Below are 12,038 nucleotides of genomic sequence, written 5' to 3'. Positions count from 1 at the left end.
ACCACTGTAGTCTTTAACAAGCTCATTGCGTTCATTTATCCTCATAAAAGAATACAAATAGAAAACATCTTCCAGCACATAAAACTTAGTAATGAGCTCTAGGAGTTTATTAAAACAGAGGCCCTGGATCTTTTCATCAAATACACAACATGATGCAGAAAATTATCAAAGGATACTCTCCAAAGCTGACATGTTCTGGCTCTAATTTCCTTCACAGAAAAACAGGATAATGAAAGGCCAGATTACAAGACTTAGAACAGAAACTTATCCCTCTAGTTTTCACTCGTTCTTGTTCTGTTCTTCTTCCGGCTATCTAAGAATTACGTCACGATCACGCGACCCAGGGAGTTTTTATTTTGGGTGACGTCTGAGGTGTGGGAGTGTGGAAAAGTTAATCTGGTTTCGAGGTGGGGTTTATTTTTTAATGCTGTTGTAATGGGTTACGAAACTAGCAAAATATGCAGTGTTATACATATTATTAACATACGTCTTAACTGTCCAAGATTTTGACTGAAATTTTAGCTCTGTCTCTCTCAGTTTCTCCTAAAACTAGTGACAGTTGGAGAAAGGTGGTGAATTACAGTTAGTAAATGTTGACAATAGACACATTAACTTATTTTACTTCAGAAAATGTATATTAAGTCATATTATGTTAATGTATCGAGTTAATAGTATTAATGTACGGTGTATTAAGTATTCTATTGAGGTATGTTCCCGACTCGTTGAGACTTATGATTGCAAATGTTTTTGTTGTTATTTTATCACTGGAGTACAAAAAAAAACAGCTGCCTCTTGCCAGTCTGATGCTAAATTGATGTGTTTGTTGCAGAGCGAACACACCACCACCCAAAAGAAAAGAGAATATCATGTAAATGTACACAAGGAAGTGGATTCCACACATGTTGAACTCAGCTCATCCTTTCATTATGTAGGGCGTTCACAAGTAGACGGTGCGGAATGAGGAACGGTTTAACTTGGTCAGGAGTACAGAGAGGAAAGAAATATGAGATGCGCATAAATCTGTCAAATGCAGACACATCGGAAGAATGAATGGCGGATAAGGAGAGTTACTCTCAACCGTATTACCTCTCAACTGTCCTTGATTGTCAGGGGGGTATCCCTGAATTTGACTCAAGCTTTAGGTCTGTCTTTGTTAATACCTATTAAAACTGGTGACTGTTGGAGAAAAGGCAGTGAACTGCACATAATAATGGCAGTAATTAGAATTATAGACGTGTTTTGATTAAGAAAATGGATATTAATTCACATTCTCTTTTTCTATCAATGACTCAAGCTAATAATAGTGCTAATATTTTAAGCGTCACTGATTGGTTGAGAGCTATTCGCCGTAATATAGGAAAAGAAGAAACACGAGTTAAAGCAGAAATAATAGATTTCGAGTTTAGACAATCCAGACAAACCCTAAAGGGATGGAGGAGGGACAAACTACCAAAATTAGGGACAGATTTTAGATATTGCCTTACACCCTGCTAAAATAACAGGTATTTTATTAGCATGATTTTCCTGAAGGTTATGAAGTCTGAAAATCAAACTATATCATTATCTAGGTACAGGATTTCAATGGTTTGCCAGAAAAACACAACAGGCTAAACATATGAGGTAAAAGGTGGATGGTTGCGATGTATGCTTTAAGGCATTAGTTTAAAGTGTTCATGGATGTCAGAACATTTTATTTATTTATGTATCACTTTGTTAACCAGAGATGAACACTTATCCTCCAGGATCAGTTTATACATTTTTGTAAATATCATTGGATAGTTTGTAAAATCATCTTATTCCTATAACAGAGAATTTTTGATATATATGGCGAATGGCTAACTTTATACTTTGTGATGGATGAGAGATCTGAAGAGACAAGATGAGCTGAAGCTAAAAGAAGGTTGATGTAAGATTTAAGAAGATACTGTTTTCACAGAGAAGATGGTGTGGTGTTTCAGTGTATTGCTGTAGATTGTGATAATGGTGTTGGTGAAAAGAGATGCATTGATGCCTGTCACAGCTAGAAGAAGGGAGCAGATCAATTCAGTGAGCAAACGTCACTATGGCATGCATTTTCTTCTAACACATGTGTAAAATGAGAAGTTAGTCCAAAAACCTGTTGCCAAATGGAATATCATCTACTGAAACCATTACACATGCATTCGCATTCTGAACAACTTGTCCTACTGAGGGTTATGATTATAACAAGGTGAAGTGGACAGTTCAAATATTTCCATCCCCAACATGTCTCCAGCTCATTCTGGGATCCCCAAAACATTACCAGGTCATCTGAGAGATGTAATCTTTCTCACATGTCCTTGGTCTACCCTTTAGCTCCTTCCAGTGGGCTGCGCTTGGTACACCTCCCAAGGCATAATATGTGTTTTGATGCCTTTTAAGCATTCTATCCAGAAGGTTCACAATCAAAAAGTTGAATTTCAGAATCATTAAAAATAAATAAATGCCGAATGCTTGTTTTTGACTCTGACTTACAGAATGCACAACCTCAAGAAACATTTATGGTCTATTTTCCCAAAGGATGTGCAACCATTTTAAATGTTAGGACCTACTATAGCAAGTCCCAAAACATGAAGACTGAATGGCTGAAAGAAAGCACTTACATATACCAAGTCCAAGATGGACATTTCTCAGAATATTCCCTTTTCTCCAAGGCGCAGCAATTTTGTAGTTGATATATTTAAGTTTGGGGGGAGGGTGGTGCAGAGTGGCTTGCATCCCTGCAAAAAAAAATAAAAAATTAAAGGAGACTAGTGATGTTCGAGATTCTCTCTTCTCTTGGATTTTCAGTCTTTTTTTTTGGGCTTGTCAACACTTGGCTTTTCAAGTGCTGACATTTCAATATGGAGCCTACACAACCTTAATGTTAGCATAATTAGTGGATGAGGAGATCTTGCCTGCCCACCTTCACCATCAGCAAAAACATTGGTAGTGTTTTTCTGTTTCTGTTTTATGTTGATCAAGATTCTGAGTTTTCATATATGCATATTTTCCTAGTGCAACTGCCAAGATCTTATGTATGAAACTCCAAACATCTGTTAGCAGTGCAGTAAAATTTCAAAACACCAGAATAGAACCATAAATGAACTTTGAAAGTAAAAAAATATTGTTTTTGTCTTATTATAAAACTTAATCTGTTTAAATAAGATGTGATGGTCAAATCACATACAACCAGTTATTAAAAACAAACAAAAAAACATCAAATTTAAAGGATATTTTGGAAAATAACAATACAAGCATTAAGACAAGCAATGTGTTACATAAAGCAAATGGTACCTATGCATGCAGACTGTAAAAATACTGTAAATTCAAGACAAACAGCTCATATGCATGTGTTCCTACCTATACCAGGACATTGGGTAGTAATGGTCACTTTAATTGTTCATCCTTTTATGTGAAGTATTTAGCACAGTACAAGTTTGTCCAGATTATTATGTGGGGAAAAAAATTGAAAGTTATTATGAAGAGTATACAAACACTTGTTTGCATCAGAAATAAAAACAAAAGTAATACTTTGTTTATACATCCAAATATTTGTCCAAATTACAAGAGATCATCTTCCTTTGTTGCTAGTGAAATGAGAGGTTGTGACTTTAACACCAAGTTAGAAATTAGATGGCTTTGCTGGCAACCACAGCTTAAAACTAGTTCTTTTCCAGGTGTAAATGATTGTGTAAGCATTACTTAAATATATAACCACACAATTGCACAGTCCTGTAGAAAAAAGCTCCTTACACGCTAAATACCTTCTGGCGCACAAACACAGACTTCTAGAGATGGAGGCACACATAATTGTGTGCATTATCAATGTACAAATAAATACTGATCAACATTAGTTTTTCCCAGTAATTTCTATGATCTAAAAGCACATCAGCAGTGAATTTCTATACTCTTATCCATTATTCTATTATATGGGATTCAGTGATTTGTGGTTATGATGAAATGTGTTTTCAATCGTTGAATCAGTGTTTTTTGGGGTTTTTTTTATGAAATGTGTATTAGATTAAATGAAACATACCCATGTATACACACCAAGCTATTGCATGCCTGTCTGTATATTTGAAAAAGCAGTAAACATCTTATTTTCTGACAGCCTGATGCATCATTATTTAATGAACTGTTATGCAGATTTAACCTTCGTCAGACACACTATATGGCAGCAAGTATAAATAATGTGTTGGTGAATTTTGGCAATTTCAGCCAGAGATTTTGGAGGGAGGTAAAGAAAATACAAGTGTCTTATCAGGGGATATAGAAACCTTGTTTGTTAAATATGGATATGGATATTGAAACTGTGAGCATAAAAGTGACAGGAAAGGCCATTAGAAGGAAAGTTTTTCTAACAGAAGCTCTTGGAAGAAGCACATTGCACAAAGTGAATTTAATGGACAGATGATTTTTCTTAAGACAATATACTCGAACAGCTGACGTACAGCTAAAGCAGGGTTAATAAATTTGGCTGAAATAAGTTGTGTTTGGGGGCTGTTTTGTTTCAAACTGGGAAGGATTGTACACTATAGTCAAACAGGTAGAATCTCTGGTATATCAAATCAAGAGAAGTGATAAGAATCACAGGGACAGGAAAGTTACAATTGTGCATGTTGATCAACTAAAGCTTCTTACAAACACAGATGTAAATTCAAGAAAGTGATACTGCTTTTTGTACTTCGCAGATTGTGATGCAGAACATATTCAAATTTTTGGATAATTTTCTATCATGATTTTTCAAAATGCAAAACTGTTTGAAATCAGCCACCCAGCATTGCACAGGAGATGGGGGGGTTGGAATAACTAGTTGTATGAGGGATACAGGAAGGGACACTGGGATTCTAAGGTGGCCTTTCCAATACCCCTGCAGTGATTTGGGGATGATGAAGTGCATGGCTCACTGTAGTATTCTGCTTTCCTTAATCGTCTGTTTTGTAAGGCCTGGGATGGTCTTTTTACCTATTATGGAAACTGGATCACAAGCAGAAGAATTACAGCTGAAGACTGCGAGTGACTGTGAAGCAGTTTACATGCCAGTCAACGAAATAGTCACAGCTTATTATTTTTTTCAAAATTTCTTTAGATACAGTACAGTATTAATTTTATAGACATAATAACACATTGTTTAGATGGAATGTTGTTAATGTTACGGATTTTTCAGTAGATGAACAGTATTGCTAACCGAATTTATGTAGATTTGTCTCAAATAACTAAAGGAATACTTTGTTTAGGATTAATATAAGTACGCAAGGCAGATGCAAGTACATATTCATGTATAGTGCCATCACAATATCAAGTATTAACACACTGGGTTTCAGATTCAGGTTCTACTTACAGAGAACTATCTAGCAAAAAGGGAAGTGCTGAAATAGGAGGCTTGGTATCCACCTTACAATACATTTTTCAAGCTTCAGTTTACTTAAGCACATGCTTTTAATTTGTCTCAATGCTGGATTTGTGCTCATGTGCCTGTAGCAGGGAAAGGTATCCCTTTAGTGTCAGTTTCAGTTAGTCTTCAGGATACAGCCATCATGCTTGATGTGTTATAATATTGAGAAAGGAAATGGGCTAAATAGTAAATTTTTTGAAGAAATCAATGTTAATATAAGAAAGTGGTATCGTGCTACAATAAGGCACAGGTCCAGAAGTAGAAAACATAGGCAATAATCAGTGTAATTTTACAATTACAGCATACAAAGATAGGGAAGGAAGATATGCAGGGTTAACAGTTCATACCCTGTTCAATCTAAATGAAGACTCAGAGGAACAAATTGATGGTATTTTCTTCATGTTGCTTCTGGAACAGCAGGGTTGTCATGCTAACTATGCTTTGAAGCACACGTATTAAGTGTGCAGAAAGAAATTACAAGTGGCTACAACCAAACTGATATGGCTCATGTTATATAGGATAAGTAATAACAGCCATAAGACAATTTAAAGAATTACCTGGTGTGGTAAGTTTTAGGAATCGCACAGTTAAAAGAGACTTGAACACTGATTTTCAGAATAATGTGCAGGTTTTAGATACATCACACAAACATCAGAATTTGGACTTAAAGACCCTAAAGGCTATGGATCTAGATAGGGTAATCACAGGAGCAGGTATATTTCCTGCATATGTAGCTGTTAATTACATAAATTAACCCAGTTGCTGGAGTTACTGGCTAATAGTACCTCTTAGTCCATAAAAGACCAGATTGTGAGTGAGGTGATTGCCAAGGTGCAGGACATAGGTAACACCTCATGGACAGATTGGATTGAAAGTTTATTTAATGGTTGGGGTTGAACAGTTTAAAAATACTTTCTGGTAACATTTGTGTGGGATCTACAGAAATAGGCCCCTATTCAGGGGCCTCAGGGGGAGTATAAGACTTTGCATAGGCCTGAATATGTACAATCATGCCTGTGTCTTCGTTTTATGCATACAGTTTCAGAAAAAGGCAGTTCAGTAGAAGAGAAGAAATAACTTTTCTGGCTAAGAATAAGACATGCAGAAATAACATCTCTCAAAGGAAAGCTACAAAATGTCCTTTTCTCAAGGGAAAGTTATGTGTACTTGCATTAGAATGCTAGATAAATAATAGATTATTAGGCACCTGCTAGACAAGGCCTGAGAATCAAGGATGAACAGGTGTCTACAGCTACCAGAGGAAAGTTTCTGAACAGAAGTAATGTATGCATGTTTAGGATAGAGCTCTGAGAGTCTGGTTCTGATATTGTTAAATTACTTTCATGCTTTCAGTTACCTGACATACTATGCAGCTATATACCATCTGATTATGCTGCTGTTGCATTTATATCTGCTGCTATTATTTTCTATGTTTCTCACCACAATAAAACACTATTAAGTAATCCAGTTTAACAGAACTCTTATTTCTTACACACAATCAGGGGAGGCTAGATGAACAGCATATTACGACTGAAGCATGTAATGTGCTCATGACACCAATTACTAAAGAAGCACTTATAAATGCTGTACCTGTCAGAATGAATCAGTGACTGAAACAGAAAAGTTATTAAACACACACACACACAAATTGCCAATGTGTAAATTGCTTTACTGTGGAAAGTTGAATAGCACAAGAAGTTTTGAAGCACATTTTTTTGCTGGCACAACAAAGTAAAAGGGTTTTACAAAAACAAACACTTAATTCACAGTACAACATTTGACCAAAGTCATTTCACAAAGTCATTCATCAAGACCAGTAAACATAATATGAAAGAAAGGAAAACGGTGAAAAAAGTACACACACACATATATATATATATATATATATATATATATATATATGTGTGTGTGTGTGTATGTGTGTGTATATATATATATATATATATATATATATATATATATATAGACATATATATATATATATATATATATATATATATATATATATATATATATATATATATATATATATATATATATATATGTATATATATAGATAGATAGATATATATACATAAATACATGTATAGTTTATTATGAGGAATAATACACAGACAAAAGTGCCTACTTAGGGAGTCATATCCCTTAAGCTTGTCATTGAAGGTCAAAGTTATCAATATATACTTTTCAAAGTCCATTCCAAAGTAAATATTTTACACTCGTTATTACATATGCAATAAATATGGTATGCTGATTATGCTCTGAAATCAAGAGAAAAAAACAGCTTTGTTATAGTAAGGTTCATATGTAAGAACTTTGCCAAAGCAACCTTCTTACATCAAGGGTTTTAAATATGAAACTCAATGCTCACGTCACCAAAGTCCTGAATCAGAAACTACCTAAAAGCTTTCAAAGATGTAATTTTCCTCAAACTACCATACTTGTGGAAGCCATAAATAAAGTTGACTACCCATGTCAAACTGAACAGCAACTTTTAAAGCTGTTTGACAGTTTGCATTGCTATAGATTTTTTTAAATTGGCAATATAATGGAGAAGCTAAACTCTCTTTATTACAAAGAATTGTCATGAGGTGAATTTCTTGAATCTATTTCATAAATACACATTTTTTTTTTTTACATTGAGACCCAATTAATATTTTGTGTTATACTCCTTATTCTGCGCCATCACAAATGTTGCTATACTGCTTTGCTAACAAGGGCAAAGGAAGATAGTCTCTCATAAAATGTGCTTAATAACCTAGCAATACTGATAGACAAAAATGCAGCAATGTCCATTTTAGAAGTCTAAAACATAAACCATCAGGTACAAGCATAATGCCAGTTTCATGCAAAGCATACCCTTGTTTACTGATATCATGACAACTATATGGAAATCACACCCCATGAAATGACATCACACTGGATGCATGGAAAATTAAAAAATATATATATAGAATAGGTAAACAGACAAAATGTCAAAACTCACTATAAACTGTAAATAAAGTAGAGCTGTATAAATAAACTTACCGTAATGGTATATGTTTGAATGTTCACTGCTGCAGTAGCCTTAGAAATACGGGTTATAACCTGCATAGGATATAATCCATCTTCCAAAGCTTCAGGGTATTTTAAATGCACCTAAACTGTCAGTGAGCTTCAGCTGACCGACTAAAAAGGCAGGTTTGGGAGCCAAGTCATTCAGAGCTTTCATTCCAATAAAGAGTGGGAGGCTGACCTCTGAAAGGACAATGCTACGAATAATAAATAAATAAATGTCCACACCCTGATATAAACAACATACCAAAAAATAAGGAGGGAGGGAGTGGCTACTGCAGCAGAGATCAATCAAACATGTACTGTTAAGGTAAGTTTACTTACACAACTGTGCTATGGTCATCATATTGATTACTGCTGCAGTAGCATTAACTATATGGATAGATTACCCTAGCTTATTATATTTGGGAAGTGGAAGGAAGAGAGTCCAGGAGTCCCTGGAGAATGGTCCAAGGAAAGCATGGTCTAGACCTACAGAAGGAATTGAGCTTAGAGTGCTTTGTAAATGTATGTACATGGGACCAAGTTGCAGCTTCTGAAATACTAATAGAATAGAAACCTTTCCAAAAAGCCATAGATGAAGCTAAGCCCCTGGTAGAGTGGGCCTTGGCCCTATCTGGAATAGTTTTGTTGTGGTGAATCTACAAAAAGAACTAGTCTTAGACAACCATTTCGAAGTAGTGTGTTTTGACACAAGTGGTCCCTTCTTCATTCCTTCACAAAAAATTAATCGATCTGAGGATCTGAAAGATTTAGTTCTGTGAAGATAGTACCTGGGTTGCCTGTAGACATTCAAGATATGGAGCATCCTTTCTCCTTTATTTTTAGGTTTATAAAAAAAATGAGGAGATGGATAGTTTGGATTAAAGTAAACTCGGATACCACTTTAGGTATAAAAGAAAGATTAATTCTCAATGAAACAGTGTCTCTGTGAAAAATGAGATAGGGTTGACTTGCTAGACAGCTTGCAACTCAGATACCCTTCTTGCAAAGGTCACAACTATCAGTAAAACTGTTTTCCATGTTAAGAACCTCAAGTAAGCCAGGTTAGCTTTTTCAAATGGAGTAAGTGTTAGCTTCTCTGACACAAAATTATGATCCCAAAGAGGGACTACCAGTTTTCTTGGAGGCCTCTTATGCAAAACCCCTTTCAAAATTATTTAAACATGATAACACATTGAAAGCAAAGGATCTATGGGCAGACATGCTGACATGGCCAATAACTGAACCTTGATGGAGGAATAGGAAAGGCCATTTAATAGTTAACACACAGACATGAGTGCTGGTTATATTGGTTGCACCAACTAGAAAACCTTGTCCATTTGCTAATATATGATTTTCTAGCAGCAGGCTTTCTTGCTTCTCCAAGTACCTGCTGCATATATTCAGTAAACAGGTGCCTAAAGAAAATTAAGCCTCTCTCCTTCATAATTATTAAAGCTGACTGGGGTCAGGGTGTATCAAACACCCCTATTCTTGTGTGAGTAGATCCAGACTGTGAGGAAGCTTGTGGTAATTGCCCTTGGGCATTTCCAAAAAAAGGGAGAAAGTACAGTTGTGTAAAATCTTACGGTACCAGTGGAACTCCTTCTCATCACTGTTGCAGTACTCATAACCTATGGGACAGCCTACATCCAGCCAGTATACCAAAGCCTTTATTTTCTTACTAGCATTGTATGCCAGACCTATGCTCTGCACATAAAGGTGACATACAGATGCTCCAAACTCAGAACTGAAGTGTCCCAGGAGAAAGAAAAACATATACATCCAAGGAAAAAGGAGAGGCCTAAAGAGAAGGGCAAAAAACCCTTGACCAGGCTTGTATTCCCAACAAGAAAAAGGGAGAAAAGGGGGCAGGAGGGAGGGACTGAATACTGCAACAATGAAGAAAAGCTTATCTACTGTTATAGTAAGATTTTACACAAATGTACTATGTCCTACCATATCACTGTTTCAGTATTTCTATAGTGCAAAAGCTACTGTAGGTAGGGGGAAGAAGAAGGCAAAGAGGAACCTTCCACAATCCCATGGAGAATAACCTTGACAAAACCTGCCCTGGCTCTGGAAATGACATCCATCTTGTAATGTTTAGTGAAGCTGTGCGCAGAAGACCAAGTTGCTTCAAGGATTGAACTGGTGTCCAAACCCTTGAAGAAAGACACAGAGGAGGCCACGACCTTGGTAGAATGGGCTTGAACAGAGGTAGAAAGCAGTATGCCATGAAAGGAATAACAAAAATAAATGGCTTTCAAAATTCACAAAGAGATGGTTTGCTTAAAAATTGCCAAACCCAATGTCTTGGCATGAAAATAAACAAAAATTTGCTCAGATTTACGTATGGCCTCTGTCTTGTCTAAATAATACCTGAGAACCGATGAAGATCCAGGATGTGTTAGAACCTTCTCACTACCCGATTGTGGAGAAGGAAAAAAGTAAGGAAGCTAGACAGACTAATTAAGGGACAACTCATTGACTACTCAAGAGGCCAACAGTAGATTCAAAGACAGACAAGTAGAGACTACTGACAAGTGAACTTTGACAGAAGAATATACCAAGCCAGCATGGAGCAGTTCACACAGGTAAGAGGGAAACCAAAGGAACCCCACAGAGCAGAGATCCTGGTGGAGCTTAAGACATCAAACAGCTGGTATTCGGTTTCCTGTCCTCCTGAAAAACCTAAAGCATATCTTCAGAAAACTGGTGTCAAAAGGGATTAAATATGGTAGAACCCAGACTGTTTAATAGGAGCCTGGGAAAGTGCAGGTCCTGCAAGAGCCTGAAAAGAGAGGGAGCCTGTAGGAGCAGATCATACAGATAAGGAAATATTTGTATTCCTTGAAGCCTGCAGAAAACTATGACTGGAGCAAAGCACTTTGTAAATACCACTGGGACCATGGAAAGACCAAAGGGCAAAGCAGAAAAATGAAAATGAGAGGAAGAAACAGAGAAATGTAGACACTTCCTGAATAGAAAGTGAATGGGAATATGAAGATAAGCATCTTTCAGATCCAAAATAACCTAGAAAGGCCTATGGTAGCAAGAGGGAAAACATCTTGCAGGAAAGCAGACCAAAAAAGCATTCAAAAAGCATAGGTCTAGAATAGGCCTCCATGACCCTCCCCCCTTTCTGGGGAATAGAAACATCCTGGAATAAAACCCTGTACCCCTATTAGAGCCTCTGGAAAGGGTTGAATGGTGCCCTGATCCAGTAAACCCTGCAGCACCCCTGAATAATGGGGAAAAATCTGAAGGGGGTTGAGGAATACCTGAAAATGGGGAAAGGGATTTCCAGACCATGAAGTAGGTTTGACGGATGACTGGTAGAACCCAGGACTCTGAAGTAATCTGTTGTCAAAAATGGAGTGACAGAGAAAGTGTGAGAAACAAGGGGACATGGCCAAGAGGTATGGAGGCAGATTTGTCCTGAAATCAATTTTTTTGAGGTCTAGATGTCTGAGTTGGTGTGTCATAAAAAAACACACCTATGAACTTTCTTACCTTTGCAGGACTGATGAGGCTGTCTATGAACAAAAGCAGTTTTAGCAGGATAATTTCTCTGAAACTTAGGAATAGGAGAGAGAAAAATCTG

The 12,038-nt window shown here is 36.5% G+C and overlaps 1 protein-coding gene across 1 annotated transcript in view; it reads right to left on the bottom strand.

The window, feature by feature from the left end:
* The window catches only part of CHMP1B (charged multivesicular body protein 1B), a 557,897-nt gene extending 557,568 nt beyond the window's left edge, over positions 1–329 (bottom strand). The window contains exon 1 of the mRNA XM_044057148.1: positions 177–329. Coding sequence (XP_043913083.1) covers positions 177–192 — 16 coding nt within the window. The 5' untranslated portion in view covers positions 193–329. The remainder of the gene's footprint in view (positions 1–176) is intronic.
* Positions 330–12,038: the final 11,709 nt, after the last annotated feature.

The sequence above is a fragment of the Protopterus annectens genome, chromosome 15.part0, assembly GCF_019279795.1.
Source record: "Protopterus annectens isolate FY-2018-M chromosome 15.part0, PAN1.0, whole genome shotgun sequence".
In the NCBI taxonomy this organism is placed as follows: domain Eukaryota; kingdom Metazoa; phylum Chordata; order Ceratodontiformes; family Protopteridae; genus Protopterus; species Protopterus annectens.
This window is presented reverse-complemented; position numbering and strand designations above follow the sequence as displayed.